General features: G+C 36.1%; 1 protein-coding gene across 3 annotated transcripts; it reads right to left on the bottom strand.

The window, feature by feature from the left end:
• Positions 1-4,255: 4,255 nt before the first annotated feature.
• Positions 4,256-18,678, bottom strand: Pabpc1 (poly(A) binding protein cytoplasmic 1). 3 transcript variants are annotated; one of them, XM_078016858.1, is made up of 16 exons: positions 18,321-18,677; positions 17,979-18,207; positions 15,021-15,214; positions 14,706-14,821; positions 12,445-12,584; positions 10,852-10,946; positions 10,417-10,554; positions 10,122-10,217; positions 8,074-8,346; positions 7,793-7,883; positions 7,159-7,269; positions 6,911-7,065; positions 6,520-6,604; positions 5,970-6,100; positions 5,486-5,579; positions 4,256-4,708 (listed from the first exon to the last, which is right to left on the bottom strand). In XM_078016858.1, the coding sequence occupies exons 2-15, from the start codon at positions 18,169-18,171 to the stop codon at positions 5,487-5,489; spliced, it is 1,911 nt and encodes a 636-aa protein (XP_077872984.1). In that variant the 5' UTR covers positions 18,172-18,207; positions 18,321-18,677; the 3' UTR covers positions 4,256-4,708; position 5,486. The 3 variants fall into 3 exon arrangements, with proteins under 3 accessions (XP_077872984.1, XP_077872985.1, XP_077872986.1); XM_078016859.1 differs by having other exon boundaries at positions 12,454-12,584; positions 17,979-18,678; XM_078016860.1 differs by having other exon boundaries at positions 15,117-15,214; positions 17,979-18,678.
• Between the last annotated feature and the right edge of the window lie 14 nt (positions 18,679-18,692).

Here is an 18,692-nt window from a genome sequence, read left to right as displayed (position 1 = left end):
AGTTCTAGACCAGGCTTTGCCACTTATTATGAGTATGTGTTATTTCAAAGAAAATTTTCCTCATTTGTTGGAAATTTCTTCCTTAGTAGCAGCAATTGATATTTTATCCAACATATATCTTAATAACTGTTGAGAAAAGGTTGACATCTAATTGGCACAGAAGAGCAAATCAGGGTCAGAATATTAATTCCATAGGTTTTTAAAACTCTTATGGTAATCAAAATGTTTTGATTAAGTCTATTTGCCCATTCTAAGAAAATCTAGAATGGGAACTTGAATTCAAGTTCAGAAAAATGATCACAGGGTCAAAGAGATGTTTGATGTTCCCAGGAAGTCCAAAATGCTCAGAGAAAGGAAAAGCTGACCTTGAATTTTGTGCTTAGCCTAGTTAGTTTTACTTCTTCTTCTAAACAGTGACTTACTCCTTTTTGATTACCTCAGAATGTGCATCGTGTTTTAACATTGCACTTTGATGAAAAATTGGTTGTGTCTCCCAGCCTATCATTCTCCCAGGCTGAAGGTTGCCTAGGTACCTAAGATCTTACAGAGTTTTACTATATTCATAGTAATTAGGCAGGCTATGCTGAGTTTAACAGCACAAACTCTAGAACTAGAGGCCTGGATTCAAGTCCCAGCTCCACTACCACCTACTATGTGTCTATGGGCAAGTCACTCCTTGAAGCTTCAATTTACTGTTACTGAACCAATGTCATAGGGTGGTTATAAGCATCAAGTGAGTTAGTGCATACAGAGTTCATTTGAGGACTGAGAATGTAGCTCTAGGGTGCTTGCCTAACATGGAAGAGGCCCTGTGTTCAATCCCTAGCACTGAAAAAAAAAATTCACTTGATAAGTTAATATGCACCATACACTTAATACTAGCAGTTACAAAATTGGTTAAAAAAAATCAGGTACTTTTTCCATTATTACAAAATTGGGTCTATGATTTTTATAGCTCTACACAGGTGCCCTGGGATGCTTTTAGTGCAGCTTCATTCCTCACTTCACAATATTTTTTGTAAGTCACAATTGTGTCACCTAGTATTAAAGAATTTTCACCAATACTTATAATTTATTTACCTATACTTAATTTATGTTAAAAATTAAAAGGACATACAATCTAGTATTTGCTTCTTTTTACATTATAATTTTTTATGCTTTAGAACATCTTCTATTGATTTAGTTTGGAAATATTAACTTTAAAGGCTTTAAAGCAGTTTTGAATGTCAGGCTGGCACATCTAGTTGGCAATATGAAATCAGCATAATACAAATATTCCATGTACTACACACCTTTTCACTTGAGGTGGTTTTAGAAACAAAACCCTACCACCAACCATAAATCCATCTGTTTATATATGCTTTATCAATGACTATATATTTTGTGAAATCTTCCTGAAAAATAATACAAATATCCTTGACTTCCAAAGTGAAGAGCTTTTTTTCACTACAGAAATAAAAGTTTAAACTAGTTATGTCCCATACTGTCCCAAGTTTCCTGAGATATTGTAACAAAGTAAACTTTTTTTTTCTTTGTAGATTATACAATTTTTCCCACATTTGCCACAACTGTGGTTTTGAATAAAATAAGGTACCAGCTATGATGTGAAAATTAGGTCACTCTGTTAATTCAACCAGTTACATAGCACTTGAAATTAAATGGCTGAGAAGACACAACATCTGAGATGTATCCAAGTGATTGGTGTACAACAGAAAGGTGAAAACCCAGAATCCTTAAATCCAACCTGAGATTAACTGAGGAGAGGTTACATTTAAGAGGGAGTCAATTTTAAGATTAAGAATTCATTAGTTTAGGGCTGCAGTTGTAGCTCAAAGGTAGAGTACTTGTTTAGCATGTGTGAGGCACTCACTGGGTTCAGTCCTCAGCACCCACATAAAAAAATAAAGGTATTCGATGGCACACGAGTCCTCAGCTTGGAGGCTGAGGCAGGAAGATCATGAGTTCAAAGCCAGCTTCAGCAATTCTGAGGTGCTAGAGATAGAGATAGACTCTATCTCTAAATAAAATACAAAATAGGGCTGGGGATGTGGTTCAGTGTTGCCCCTAAATTCAATCCCCAGTATCAAAAAAAAAAAAAAAAATACACTTCCAACTTGAACCAAACTCATTTTGCTTTCATGAGTCCTAGTCTAATGCATTCATTAAATCTAAGTATCCAGAACCTCTTCGGTTGTATACTCCAAGTGAATAATCTGGGGCCACCGTTCCACATCAAAATCAGAGAATTTCAAAGTACTCTCCATCTCTCTCACTTGTGGTCTATTTGAGTTGAAGGGCAAGGAATATGATGAAAGATAGCATACTGTAAATAACACATGATTTTTATCTACGAAAGTCTTAATATACATGCTGAATTGGAGAAAAGGAAAAAAAAAATCTAGGCTACAGGTTGAGTTCTAGTACTCAAAAATGTCATGTACACCTAGTTTGTCAAAATCTCCAAATGATGTAGCCTTACATATGCCTTATAAGGAAAACTAGATGACAGTTCAATGTAAGTTCTGCTCTCCACCTCAAATCCTATGAAACTAGATAGTTTCAACTACCACTGACTGCAAAACTATGTACGTACTGGGTATAACCAGTGAATTCTCATCATTCAAGGAAGTTATTTCTGTAAAGACACCAATACTGAATGAGTAAATACTGAATTCATTGCGCCCAGAAAAAATACAGGGGGTAAGGTTCCTATGAGCCCCTCATGTAATTAACAGTAGATCAATATATAGCCTAGCTTTTTACATTGTTTCCATTAAGACACCTTATATATTAATTAACGTTTAACTCACAGCTAACACCAGGATAACTCCTGTCTGGGGGCCATTCTGAACTGCAAAATCACCAAAGCTTACAAAAATGTGAACATGGCACCAGATAGATCACAAAAAGGGACATTTGGTATGATAGTCAAAAACAAGAAACCACCCATCTCATCCAGGAGAATGTCAGATGACTTGATTTTTGTTGCTCAACACATATCCATGAATGACTGTAGCATAAACAGCTATTTGGGGGTTGCAAATGATTTTTGTTCAGCTAGCAAATTTGTGAATACAGAATCCTCAAGTAATTGTTGTTTCCTCCTAAAATAACTCCTACAGAATCAATCATAAAGGTCTACTTTGCAGATTTGTTGGCCCCGCCCAGCAATCATGTAAACTTGCTACAACTAACACATTTCCCATAATACTTAATTCTAAACCACCATGTATAAAGCTGTCTATGCAAACCCTATCCATAACGCTTGTTTTGTGAACTTGTAGGGAACTTCACAGATTAAAAACTAAAAACTAAAGCCTATTCCTTTAGAAGTTCAAAACTGGAAACTTTGTACTAAAAATGTTGAGAAAGATGGTAACAGTCTCTGCCTTCCTTAAAGCACTTTAGTCAATCCTTCTTAGAAGTTTTCAGTGAACAACCACTCCCTCCAGGGTATGCCTACAGCAAGATTGTCCACTGGGTGCCCTGGTTTCAGCCAGAATAGGAGGGTTTAGGTTTGTGTATCTTTTGTTTCAAGACTTGGCAAATTGAAAAACATTCCAGGTCAAGAAGAATCATAAGGCTTCATCATGCATAGCTGTCACTGTCACAAACCAGGGTTTTTATTTTATTCAGAAGACCTGTTTCTAGCATGTCATGAGATAACCAGATATGCAACTGAGAAAGCCAACTTGCAGTAGTATGTAGAATGGGAGAGGGGTTAAAATCAAACCATTTTCAAAAATGCAAACTGCATGGGATCATTAGTTATATGCATGTGTCTTGGGCCTAAGGGCAGATAATACACCCATCCTTGAAAAGAATGCTTAAAGCCAAGTCTAGCTTAACATTTAATATAAAAATTATACTAATTATACCATGTTATCTGTACCCTCTTCTCCAACAAATACAGTGTAGCCACTGTTACTGTTTCATCCCTTGTAAATAAGGGGTTAGCTAATTATCTTCTAGCATAGAAATCTCAAGTCATAAACTACCATAATTTCAAAAGTTAATGGGTCTTAATTTTTATAAATCAAATGTTAAAACCATTTAACAATATATATTGGCTCAAGGATTCATATGGAATTCTCAATCCATGAAATACATTACAGTAACTGGCTTTTTTACATATAGTACATTTTTTATGAAAGACTCTTATGTAACAGGTACTCCCATTTTTGCACCATTAAGATATTACCTATTTACACATGCTCATTACCAAGATAAATAAATTAAAATAAACATAACCATGCACTGTTTAAGGAATTTTTATTAAAGCAAGAATTTTATAATCCAAATTACGTTTCCTTGCTCAGTTATCAATTCTGTTACTTAAAACAGAACTGACATCCTGAGCTATTCCACAGTAAAGAATTACAAAATTAAAGAAAGGAATGCTTTAAATTTTTGTACTTTGCTGAAAATTCTTTTTCCCAGGGTCTATAAAACATTAATTTGTTTTTATATTTTACTATTTTTTTGTGATTTTTTAAATTTTTTTTTGTTGTTGCAATCAAGTAATCTAGGACTAGCACTGTTTGCTAGACCTGGCATTTGCTCGGTACATAAGGTTCAAAGTTTCCTTTCCTTTTTTTATTTATTTTATATTTTGCAATGTTTTTTTTCCATAATATTTAAGTTTTTCGATGTTTAGATAATTTTTCTTCGGTGAAGCACGAGTTTCTTTTCGTGGTCCCTGATCAATCTGAAAATGTAATATAAAAAAATTAGGAAGAAAAATACTGGTATTTGTCAGTATCAAATAAAAAAGCCCTTGGCCAAATTTCTATAGTTTTACTGGAAAACAACCATACTCATTCCATACCATCCATAGCTACTTTTATAATACAACATTAAAATAGAAAAATTCTTAAAGACACAACATGTCTCACAAAACCTGATCCTTTAACAAAAAGCACTAGCAAACCCTGGGTTCCAGATCCTAGCTGTACATAGCTGTAAAGCTATTCTTATATCCTGGGAATAATGACAGGCAATTATGGTAAAGGTCCAAGGACAACTATTGTGTCCACCACCCAATAAAGACAAGCTTATAAAGTTCACAATACAAAATCTCAAAGTACTGGGATTTAAAAACTGCTAGCCATGATCAGGGTTAACAGGTGAACATTCCATTAATTCTTTATATATTTTTAAAAACTAGAAACACATAAATTACTTGGAATTGCATTTTTTTTTTTTTTTTTGCTATGTATGCTTCAAAACATCCTCAGCAAACTATTATAGAAGATGAAGGAAGCCGGGCATGCTGGCACATGCCTGTAATTACAGTGGCTCAGGACGCCGAGACAGGAGAATTCTGAGTTCAAAGCCAGTTTCAGCAACGGTGAGGTGCTAACCAATTCAGGGAGACCCTCTCTCTGATAAAATACAAAATATGACTAGAGATGTGGCTCAGTGGTCAAGTATCCTGAGTTCAATTCCTGATATAAAAAAAAAGACCACAAAAGAGTAAACTCACTTTAAACTGTTGGAACACCAGTGGCACTGTTAACTGCTTTCTGGGCAGCCTCTTTAGCTTGGTGGGCTTGTAGTACAGCTACAGCTTCATCAACCTAATGAAAGAGCCAAACAATAAAATAGTTCAGGAAAGGAGTCAAATGAAAATAAAAGTTCTAAAAGACAAACTCTTATCCTCAGATGAAAATTGGAAAGAACTGATATAAGCAGCAGTCGTTAAGGATGCTGGAGCTAAACTGAATGCCATCTACCAGTGGTGTGAACACTGAGCCCAACATTCAACTTCTCTTTTTGTTTCCCTATTTACAAAACAAGGATAGATAACTAGTACCAGGGTGCCCGTCACTACTGTAAGGTTTACAATACTTATAAAGCTCCTATGTCAGTGCATAGCTTGAACAAAGCACTATGTAAATGTTCTATAGAAATAAGTTCCTATAAAAAGCCCCGAAGGATAAGAGGTAACAAGACATATGATAAATTACCTTAGAACGGAGAGACTCTGGAGACTCAAGCATATGAAGAAGTTCTGAATTATCAATCTCCAATAACATGCCAGTGATTTTACCAGCAAGAGTAGGGTGCATGGCTTGAATAAGAGGAAACAGCCGTTCACCTAGGAACGAAAACATTCAAAAGCTTCCTTCAATCAAAAAATTTAAAGACCCCATATTAAACTGTTGTTTAGGAATTTTATTTTTGTATATATTATGCTAACCCACAACCCATCATTTCATTCTTTCACCAGGAAGAACAAGATCGACCACAAAGCAGTAATTCTTCTTGGTATCAGTCTGTCAAGTGATGTTACTTATTCAGCTGTTAAATCTGTGCCGAAAGCAGTCAAAAGTTGTCTTCATATTAGGTTCAAATTCCTTCTTCCAAAAATGGGAGTGGGATCCAAGTTAATTCTCTGTTACCTTATCCATTATCAACAACATACCTGCCCTAGGCATTTCTGAGTTCAGAGTGTCTAAGTGAACTTTTAACTTTTCTAGCCTTTTGTTACCGACAAGGTGGGTCAAAGATACTTACCCAACATTTGCTTTTGCTCTTGAGGGGGGGCAGATGCCAACATGGAAGCAGTCAAAGGTTCCTGACCTTGTACATGAACAGCAGGCTAGACATAAAATAGAAAAACTTCTAAGCACAGTAATAGCACATACAAACAGTCACCAAGAGGTAATCACTGCAGTGATACAGACTGCCATTTAAACATAACTGAGAAAAACTGAATGAGAACGTATAAACTGTGGAACATAAAAATTAGAAATACAGGCTAAGAATTAGCAATATGTACAAGCTCAGAAATGCACTCTCAAATTTAATAAAACCCCATCTTTTATACTTAGTATTTCTTGGATTCATTCAGTCTGTTAACTTGTTTGATCCCATGGTTAGAGAAAAGAATTATTAAAATCCACACCTGTTGCATGGTAACTTGTGGCTGTGCATTAAGATGTTGCTGAGGATTGCGGACTCCCGCAGCATATTTATACTGTGGAACGGTGCGGACAGCAGGGGTAGCTGCAGCAGCAGCAGCTGCAGGACGTGGACCCATTGTCTGTGTTGATGTGTTAGCTTTAAAAAAAGAAAAAAAATTACTCCCCCCTGTTTTTTACCATGTTATTTCAAATTAGAGAGCAATTCTTTACAGAAAGGGTTAAGACTCACCAACACGCTGTGTTGACATGACTCGTGGAACTTGTGAAGAAGCTGGTCTCATAGTACTAAATGGTGGTCTAGGAGCAGCTGGGCGGATAGCACCGGGCATATTTTGGAATGCTGTATTTAAAGATACGAACATATATTAACTGGAAAACCTCACTGAATTAATGGGTTATGCTGCTTTAGAGTCAAGTTTGCACAAAAGGCTGAAAGTGGTCCATTTTTTAAAAGCTGAGTTTCAAAATTGTTTTCCTATACTTTTTAGATTAGTGTAAATTATAACACTAATTCATACTATGACAAGTACTTATTAATCTAAGATATGAAAATATTTTATCTTTGATTCCACAGAGGAAAACTTAAAGGACAGGACCCTGATGCTTAGATGACTACCTAACCAAATAAAAGATTTGTTCCCAAAATATTCATAAAGGAAAACAGTAGACATTACTGTCAGTGATCACTAAGACAGGAATAATACAGCATTTTATTAAAAAAAAAAAAAGCTATAACATCAAAAAATGAACACCTGTAACCATAAGTTATGAACAGCAATAATATACCATGGAAACAGAAGGCTAATTTGATTTGCTTCACGTATATTTTTAATCAAATTCCCAATCTTAATTAAAAGGCTTACGATGAGGTCTGGCACCCTGAGCAGTCCAGCGAGGACTTGGTCTTAGTTGAGCAATTTGGCTAGGAGGATAGTATGCAGCACGGTTCTGAGTCTGCAAAAACAAGCAAATAAAATGTATGTATCAATTTTATGAAAAAAAAAATGCAACTAGTTATCCATTTTCAAACACACAGCCCTCACACTCTATTAGCATTTTTCCAATTCAATCATAACCCACAGTAGGTTTTATTATTTTGGAAGACACAAAACATATTAAGCAATGATCAAACATGAAAACCTACCTGTGGGATAGCTGCCATGAAGTAACCTGAAGGAGGTGCTGGCTGGTAGGGGTTGATTACAGGGTTGGGCACAGCTCGTACACTTGCCATTCTCTGCATATACTGGTTAGTGAGGTGAGCCTGGCGCTCTTCTTTGCGCTGAGCTAAAGCTACATACAGTGGCTTGGTGGCCACAATTCTACCATTCATTTCTGTAACTGCTTTTGTGGCTTCTTCTGGGGAGGAGAAACATACAAAACCAAACCCTTTGCTGCGACCACCCTCCATCATAACCTATTAAAAAATAAATAAAAAATAAAGTTAATGTAATGGTAGAACGAAGTAGAAAAAAGTACTACCAATTAAGAATCAATTTTAATCAATGAATCATGTATCTAAATTCTGTTAAGGCTGTAATCCTATTAATCCCTTGAGTTCATTAATTAATTCTTCTTCAATATCCAAATACTATACATATACATTTTCCTAGCCAAGCAAGAAAACTGGAAGAAAGAGAGGCACAGCAGTAACTTTTTGAGATTTCAGATGTTTAATATTAATTCCAAGATTATTTATTGAATAGTAGTGATATGAGATAATAAAATACTTAACAATATTTTATAATAATAATAAAAATAAAATACTTACAAAATAAAACAAAGGACTAACATAAAATGTTCTCTTAAAACATACATCTAACCTAATATAGAATAATGCAAAGGCAAAACTAGTGAACACATAAAAGCACACCTCATTAAATAAAAAAACAATGTGAGAAGATGAGATCCTACTTTCTACTCAATTGAAAATTCTGACAAGAAACAAGACCAGTGCAAATTTGTTTCCCCTTTTTGGCATAAATTGGCTGTCTCAATTTTAAATATTCATGCCATATAAATAGCAATTCCAACTCTATAAAATTAGATGTAAGAATGTTCATTAGAGCAATGGTTCTAATAGTAGAAACATGAAAAACCACCTACATGTTTATCCAAACAAGTAACAATAAAATATACAGATTTTCCATACTGTTCAGACTTTAATATATGTATAAACAGTTTTTAGAAAAAGGAGTCATACTACATGATTTGTCTTTTTATATAATGATATATGTTGATTTGTATTTAAGGTATTTTTTTCACCTTCATTGCTAAAAGCCAGGTACAGAATTTCCAATATGGAAATCATAAGAGATTCTTTTGCAGACTGAATATGGGGAATAGAGGGCTTTTCTTTCTTATTTTACCCTTTTATTCTGCTTGGTTAAAACTTTTTTTCTAGTAAGCATTAACAAATGATCTCCTGGTTCCAGAATAAATTCTTACAACCCTTCACCTCCCTGCAAAGTGAGAGTATAATCCACAAAGGACCTAAAACATGCATACTTAATCAAAAGAAACTGATACACAATATTCAATTTAAATTTAAACTTTCAGGAAGCATACTAAGGATAGACACTCATGAATATATTCTATCATATTCAGAGTATTACCAGAAAAGCACAGGCTGAACCATAAAACAAACATGGCACATGCATTTTTTATTTGTATGCCATCCATTTCACCTCTTAAAAAAAAAATAAAATCACTTTGTCAATGGGGTTGTGGGGAAAAATTGAGTAAGAAAGACTACCATGGGGTGAGTAAAAACTTTCCTGTGCCCAGCAAAATTACATACACAAAAAAACTTTGGATAGAGCAGTTCTTGGACACTGAACTTGACACTAATTTCAAGACCCCAAAGATCCCTAAGTCTCCCATGTTCTAGGCACTTGGTATTCTTTACTTCTAAGAAAACAAATACTTCCTACTCTGACTCTAGCTTCTACTTTGGGGAATATTTTATCCAACTATAAGTTAAAAACTGTAATAGAAAATAGATAAAAACATGTAGAAGTGAAATTTTTAAATCAAAATTTCAGAGTTTGAACTAGACTATTACTATTGTTTCATAATCTCCAATTTTAGGTAAAAGGAAATATGATCGCTATCTTCACTGCTTGGGGTTTGACTACTCAGACTGACTCATGTGAATGAAAATATCAGAACAGTAAAAAACATAACTTTCACCTTTGCACTAGTGATTGTACCAAATGGAGAAAACTCTTTCCGGAGACGTTCATCATCAATACCATCATCAAGGTTTTTCACATAAAGGTTAACACCCTAAAAAGAAGGGGGCGAAAGAAAAACTGAAGAAAAAATTTAAAAACCCACCATAATGGTACCTAAGCACACCTCCTATTCCTTTATCCCATTTCTTCTTTCCCCTCTCAAACCCTCAGTTACCTGGAAGTAACTGAAATGAACGTAAAATAGGATTCCTCGTCCCTGTCTTATTTTGCTTGTTCAATTAAAAATGAACCTGGTATCTGGTGATCCTATCTTGCTTCATCTGTTCAAATTTTCGCTTTAGTTCCGTCTGCCGTTCCACTTTTTTCTGAGCTCGACCAACATAAATTTGTTTTCCGTTGAGCTCCTTTCCATTCATTTCATCCACAGCCTTACAGGAATCATAAACATTTAAATTAATAATTTGTAATATAAAAGCTCATTCTTAACAAGTAGAATTTGTTACTAAGTTAAAGACAACCCATCCCAAATCTTGAGGTTTGAGGACAACATAGGTTCCCAATTTATATTCTTGAACTCATGCATATATGCAAACCGAGTACAAGAATATGAAAATAGCCATTGGTACATGCACATAAACTTCAACAAAAAATTAACTATATACCCCCCCTTACTATAAGGGTACAGGAAGATCACACTACATTTAATTATTATATTTAAGTCTTACTTTCTGTGCATCTTCATGCCTTTCAAAGCTTACAAATCCAAATCCTTTGGATTTTCCACTTTCATCAGTCATTACTTTCACACTTAAGGCAGGTCCTAAAAAATTTTTTTAATAATTCAAAGATATTCCACACAAAATGTTCATATATTTCACATCGCAACAGACAAAAACAATGGCATGGGGGAAAAGGGGACAAAATAATCTCAAGACCCCAGAGATCCCATGTTCCAGGCACTTGGTGTTCTTCTAAGAAAACAAATACTTCCTACTCTGACTCTAGCTTCTACTTTGGGGAATATTTTATCCAACTATAAGTTAAAAACTGAAAGAGTTTCCGGTTTTAGCTAATAATTTTACACTTCAGAATTAAGAACTAGGAACTCCTGACCCATCTGCTTTTCAATAGGGAGTGGAAGGAGAGAACACAAGGCTGGACCCTCTGGTAAAAAATAACAATTATCTGGAGGAAGAGTCATATCGCTAAAGACACATGCTTCTTTTCCTCACCTTTTTCAAGTGGAAAATATTTAAGTGAGATGGGTGGTTATCTCAGTCAAGTAGGGGAAGAAAAAGGTTAAAAATTACATTAGATTATAGAGAATCTAGAAGATATACAGGCACAGGTAGACTCTTTCATTTAATGTACCTCTATTATGTAAAACAAAATATCCGAATAGTTACATACTGGCAGTCAACTCACAAGCACGAATCTTTTGGGATAAGTGATAAGACACAATAATCCAATTGTAGGAATAACTTCTAATTTTTAAAGATTTAGATACAGGACATGAAATATACAAAAGGATTTGGACTAAAGAAGACTTAGGGTAATATATGAATCATGACATCCGTTATCTTCTGTATCTTACATGATTTAACTTTGTACAGAATAACTGTTTGCTTAAAGGAGGGTTCAATATGGCATGCTAATCCAGCAACAAAAAAAGTTATCAATTTCCTAATTACTTGAAGTACCACCTCTAAGTTCAACAGGAGGAAAGCAAAGACTGAGGCCAAGTAAATTATCTGCAAATGTACAATAAAAATATTCATTTTATGATCTGTCAACTCCATTAACCCAAAGTAAGGCTGATTAGTAAGTTTGATGAAGTTACTTTGAAAAGCAAGGAAAAAATATATGCAGATGGCCACCTTTGGCTTCATCTTTGAATGGGATTATTTTTAAATTGCTCAAACATGATGATATTGCAACTGGCCCAATAGCCTAACTAGACACCTGTTAACTAGACACTGAATTCCATTATAAACTGGCTTCATCAAATACTTGCCTCTGATGAGATGGGACCCTATTAGGGCCTAAATTCCAGCATCTTAATGGTACAAAGCCTTTTAAAAAACTAATTTTTCAGTCACACCTTACTGTGCTAATCTAATGCTATCAACCTTTAATCTAAACTGGATAGAATTCTACTTATATGATACTTTATAGTATAATGATCTGCAGCTTATCTATTAGTATTTTCAAGTACTTGGTCTCATCTCATTTACTTTTTAGTATCAATATCAGTCAACATTAAATGTTGAGCAGTTACTCAGAACTCCAAGTGTAAAAATTTAATTCAGACACATTACCAAACTTGCCAAAGAGATCCTTAAGGCGCTCATCATCCATGTCTTCTCCAAAATTCTTGATGTAAACATTGGTGAACTCTTTTGCCCTAGCTCCAAGTTCTGCTTCTCGTTCTTTACGAGATTTAAATCGTCCAACAAATCTAAAAGATGTAAGGACTATGACATTAGGATCTGTTAATTAAGTCTGATGGTTAATTTCAAAATTGTTGAGAATTTTCATAACTTCTAATAAAAATCACATTACACATATAAATAGGAACTTAAGACATTAAAACATGAAATACATAAAAAAGAAACTTTTAACTACAACCACAATACAGGAATGTTTCTCTAACACACACTTCTGTTCTCTCTGGCTAATTCAGGTCTAAAGGGATCGCTCCTATCAATACAAGTAATTGTGTGTGACCATGTCAATGAAGAGACCTAAATAAAAGTTTTCATGATCGCTATTTTAAAGTGTCTCTTGTACTTTATTTGCCATATCCTAAAACATAAATTTAAACTTCCTAATTCTGTACTTGTATTTCTAGAATACAAATGACTGACATAACTGAAGTTTATTTCCAACAGCATGCTTTTAAAAACAGTTTTCCCAATATAAAAACAGTAATGTTATGAAATACTGTAATACATAGCAGAGTACAGGGGGGAAAAAAGCTATAATTCCATTCAAATTGTGTCTTTTTGCCCTCTGTTCAAAAGTATTCATTTATGGAAATAAGAGTTCTCTTTTATCCTCTTCAAAAATAAGTTGGAGCTTCTCCATGCTCTTGGTTTCATAAATGTTCACTGTAAACATTGCCAATTTCTGCTCTTGCAACTTTAGATTTGTTCCTAGGACAGAGTCATAGGAATCATAGTTCAAACGGAATATAAATTATCTTTTTTTGGTACTAAGGATTGAATCCAATGGTGCTCCATGGCTGAGTTACATACCCAAACTTTTTTCTTTTTAATTATGGGAGACAAGGTCTCACTAAGCTGCTTAGGGTGTCACTAAATTGCTGAGGATGGCCTTGAACTTGTATCCCATTGCCTCAAGCTTCTGGAGTCACTGAAATTTTACAGGCATGGTTTCCCATGCCCAACCCATAAGTGAATTTATAATTCTACACAGTGAAACACTATTTTCCATAACAGTTACATTATTATATACTCAAAATCAGTCTTTATATCTGGATCTTGTCAGTGATGAATGTGCCTTTAATTTTTTCCCCTGAAGTTATGATAACAAGCATTTCAATTGTAGGTATAAGGTGAGTAACCTTTATTTGAAATTCTTAGGACCATAAATGGTTTCATTTAGCATTGGAGATTGAACCCAGGAATGCTTTGCCATTTAAAAACATACCACCTTTTTAAGGGGAAAAAAAAAAATTAAGACATGGTCTAAGTTGTTTAGGGCCTTACTAAATTGATAACCCTGGCCTTGGAATCTTTCTGCCTCAATCTTTCTGAGACTAGAGGAATGTGCCATCATTCCTGATGCAGAAGTTGTCTTAAAATCTGGAATATCTTATGGACTTCACTAGTTAAGCATCCCCTAAAATGAATGAAATAAGTCAAAATTGGATTTGTTGTCATGTTGGTGGAGAGTGTTTCAGATTTCAGAGATTTTTGAGTTAGGGATGCTCAACCTATACAAATGATGCTGAATATCTCTCATTTGCCCAGATGATTAAAAGAAGTAACTGGCATTTAAGATAAATAGCCTTATAGTTTTAACCATTGCCATTACACTTTAATCAATATTTCAAGAAAGATTAATCACAAATCAGACTTAACTCTGCTTCATTTATAATTTGATCATAAATAGTGGCAGTCCCAGCAATATGGTCATACAGAATGGGCTGAGTGCAGACTACTCAGTGTATAGGTCAGCCCATCTGTCAATAACATTGTGTAAAATTAAATTATTTTAGCCAGTTTCCTCAAATATAAAAAGGACTAATTTAATTAGTATCAGAGGAAAGTTTGCCTGGATTTTGAATTTTTCAAAAATACATTTATTTTGGAAAAGCTTTATATCCCCATTTATCTTCTGTTTCTTTTTGGTTTAAAGGTTGACCAATTACATTAAATCCACCATTATTTGTATGTTACACTGAATGTGGAGAAAATACAATTATAAAACCTATCAAATATGGTTTATTAATTTCTACCATTTCTTTATTAAGAGCACAAACATGCTAACTTTTAAAATTGGCCTGGAACCATTAAAAGCATATTGAAAATACAAACCAAATCTTTATACTTACACTTTGCGATCATTTAGAAGCATTCCATTCATTTTTTCAATAGCTCTTTCGGCTGCTTCCTGTGTCTCAAAATGTACAAATCCATAGCCCTTGGAACCATTTTCATCACAAACCACCTAGGGAAAAAAATGCATAGCCACTTCTCATTATTTGCTATTGATTTAACATTCTTCCAGTGTGCAGAGATAATTTGTTAGTGACTAACCCCAGATATTTTGGAAATAAAGACAGCCATTAACAGCACAGTTGCTATTTTAAGGACTAAACTAAGGTAGCTAAACACTGTGAATGTTTACCTGTCACATTTTTGCTTACCTTACATGAAAGGATGTTACCAAAAGCAGAAAATGTATCATACAGTGCTTTATTATCAATGGATTTGTCCAAATTTTTAATGAATATGTTGCCTACTCCACTTTTGCGAAGCGATGGATCGCGCTGAGACCACATGATGCGTACTGGCTTGCCCTTTATAACATCAAAATTCATGGTGTCCAAAGCACGCTCCGCTGTAAGAAAAAAAATTTCTGAGTGAATATTACTGTAAAAACTTTGGCCTTGTAAGTTTTTATTACTGTAAAAACTTCAAGAGGGTTGGACTTTTCAAGTACTATACCCTAGTCTAGCTATACATTGTATAATGCAAAAAGAAAAATAATCAGAAGCCTCAGACTTCACATATGAAAGGATGGCATATTGATAATGTATTTGTGAAACAATCTTCTCTCAAATTCCATTAAGTTTAAAAGCACCTTTCTGTTCCTAGGCATCATAAAACAAGAGATTCCTTCTCATACAATCTGTTAAAAGCAACACAAAAGACTAGGCAATTGTACATTATCAATAGGCTGAAAACAGTTTCTAGACTTAATCACTTCTTCCTATTTGTCAAAATTGGTCATTCCATTGCTCATCACGGCCAAAAGTTCACTCAAAAAACAAAAATTAGTTCCTGAATTTGGATTTTCATAACACAACTACCTATTACCATGGAAGGAAATGTAAAGCTACAGCAAGATCTAAATAATGTCTAATGTTTGGACATACTGATTGCATAATAATCTCAGAATTTTTGAATATCTGATCTACAATAGATATAACTCACTTTTAACACTTTCTTGACACACAAAATTAACTTTATCTTAGACCTCTGGTTTATTTAACAAGTGACAATTTATTCAAGTTTTTCTGTATAGTGCTAGAAAATTTGAAAATCTATCCTACAATTAATTTTGGAATCTGTGAAAGCTTGAATTATGTGCACTTCAACCCATTAAAGAAACACTAAAAATTAAATAGAAAAACATAACGTAAGTAAAAAGACTAATCTCTATAAAAATAGTCCATTTGAAGCATTGAAACAACTTGACAAATTCCATGCTAACGTTAACTGTAAAGTTATTGATGGGACAAAATTTCCAGCAACTTTCTATAAATAAAAGTTCCAGCTTCTAGAATATCCTGATAATCAGCTGTCAGCTCATTATCAATTGACCACACCTACTCAGCTCCCCCAGTTTTTTTTTTTTTTTTTTTTTTTAGCTGACTGTGCTTGAGCGTCTTTTGAATGAGTCACCTCTTCCTGTTAAATGGAATACTGGTCACTTTCTGAGGCTATTCCATCAGTGCAGCAATATTTCTTTTTTTTAAGGAAATAGAAAAACTACTTGGAAAGATGATAAATTGTATGTATACAAATCCCAAGAAATAAAAAAAATAGATTTTTGGGATTTTAAAGTGTGACACTTAAAAAACAAACCATGTTTCTAGAATTCATCTATTTATTTATTTATTTTTTTACCAAGTTTTTATGTTGTGATTACTTGCTGCAAAAGTTATCTTCCCTAATCTTATATCCAGTGATATATACTACTCAGTGATATATACTACTTCAGAACTGTTATGAAGTGATACTTGAAGTGACTGTCTGCAGAGCAAAAGGGCAGGAAAACTGCAGTGCAGTTTTACAACTTCTGGTTCCTTGTCACTCAATATTCCTCCTTACCCAAAATCTCAGTATAAACGCTGTCTATTGAAAAACTCATTAACTACTAATTGAACTTAAGTTTATTTCTATAAATGAAAATAAATATGGAGGGGGCATAATTGGGTCAGATCAGTGAAGCTGTCTTCTGAAAAGTCAACTGAACCACATATAAAACTCTTGGTCAGACCCTACCTTTATCAAAATTTGTTAACTCTTTAACTTTAAAATAAAAATACAAAACTATTTCCATCGATTCTGTATCCAATCATTTCAAGATTCACGACACTCTGGATCATTTCAAAAATAAAAAGAAATTTGAACTATTTGAGTTAATGGTCAGTCCTCCATATTGCTAATGAGTGCCATTTACAGCCCAAACTAGCTAATATCTAAAGAAAAACTCCTTAAAACCAAAGGAGCTATATCAGGAAAAAGAAAAAAAAAATCACGTACATATATGCACTGAACACATTACCAATACTATAAACTAAAGACCAATTTGATAAAACTGACCTAAATTGTCTGGGAAACTGTCATTTAAAAGATTTTCTTCCATATCCCCTCCTCCCATCACCCTACATTTAGTGCAAGAAAAATGCTTGTCTAGGGGAAAACCCCAAATTCATGTCCCACTGATCATTTGCGTTTCATCAATCACTAATCCCTTTAAAATAAAACCAAAAAACCACAAACCTGAGGACCACCACCACACATTACCGTATTAACTTTATTCTAAGGCCTTGTGGTCGTCCCCTGCCAACCCTAGCTATTGGACCAGTAGCAGAACAGGCCTTGGGCCTGTGAGGTTACAGGGTTCAACACGTGGTATTTTTCGAGCACTGAATTGCACTTCCTTCAGAGACCCGGGCGCCGGCCAGAGCCCTGGGTGGTGTCAGCGCCTACACCTACTCCCCCAGAAAGGTGCTCAGCGACCTGCACCCCAGAATCCCGCGGTTACTGGCGGGAGCGCAGTAGAAGAAGCGTATTTCTCCCACCCCCCTGGCGCGTCATCACCCTAAAGTTTGAGAGCGGCTGAAGACGAGAAAATGGTCGCAAAGGAGGAAGTGGCCGGGCATGCAAGGGGCGTGCGGCTGCCGGCTGCGCCGGGCAGAGTAACGTGGCTCCGGGAGACACAGTCAGGGGTGCCCGCGCCCGAGCGTCTCCCCTCCGGTCCTCGGGGGCTGACATGCCTTCCTGCTCCCCTCCCCGAGCCCGCCGGCCTAGCCACCCGCCTCCTTCCGAGCCTCATGGCCGCCCGCCCGCCGCCCTCCGGGCCTCGCTCTCACCGTCCGCCGGCTGCTGGAAGTTCACATACGCGTAGCCCAAGGAGCGGCGGGTGATCATGTCCCTGCAGACCCGGATGGAGAGGATGGGCCCGGCCGGGCTGAACTTCTCGTAGAGCATCGCCTCGGTCACGTCGGGGTGTAGGTCCCCCACGTAGAGCGAGGCCATGGGGTAGCTGGGGGCGCTGGGGTTCATCTCGGCACGGCTGCCCGCAGGGCCACAGGCCGCGACCTTTCCGTGAGAGGAGGAGAGCGAGTGCTGGGGCCGGGGGCCGGAGCCGGGGGGAGGGGAGCGGGGGCAAGCGCAGAGGGACAAAAATCAACCGGAATCGAAAACTACTCAACGGCCGCAGAACGGGGTCGATCAGCTGCCGCGGGCGGCGGGCTGCGGGCTGGGAGCGAGGCTGGCGGTGTCGGGTCCGGGCGGCGGGAAGGCCTCGGTCTCTTGGTTCCTTCTTGGAGCTGCTGCGGGGCCGCGGGCGGGCGGGTCGGTCTCGGCTGCTTCACCGGGTTATTTTATAAAAGAGGAAGAAAAAAAATAAAAGTCTCCGGCGGGGGAGACGCGGATTTTTTGTAAATTTTTTTTGGGTTTTTTAAAAGATTTTTTTAGATTTTTTTTGGATTTTTTAATAATAAATGTGTGTTCCGAGCCCGGAGCACACACTCCGCACTCTCAGCACTAACCGCCGGGGAGAAGGGGAAGCACCGCCTCCTGCA

The sequence above is a fragment of the Ictidomys tridecemlineatus genome, chromosome 7, assembly GCF_052094955.1.
Source record: "Ictidomys tridecemlineatus isolate mIctTri1 chromosome 7, mIctTri1.hap1, whole genome shotgun sequence".
Lineage (NCBI taxonomy): Eukaryota > Metazoa > Chordata > Mammalia > Rodentia > Sciuridae > Ictidomys > Ictidomys tridecemlineatus.
This window is presented reverse-complemented; position numbering and strand designations above follow the sequence as displayed.

Coding starts and splice junctions, on each gene's coding strand:
- Pabpc1 (XM_078016858.1), bottom strand. CDS start 18,171: ATGAACCCCAGCGCCCCCAGCTACCCCATGGCCTCGCTCTACGTGGGG. Junction 14,822..15,020: donor GTAACATCCTTTCATGTAAG/GTAAGCAAAAAT, acceptor TTTTTTCCCTAG/GTGGTTTGTGATGAAAATGG. Junction 10,947..12,444: donor GGATCTCTTTGGCAAGTTTG/GTAATGTGTCTG, acceptor AAAATTTTTTAG/GACCTGCCTTAAGTGTGAAA.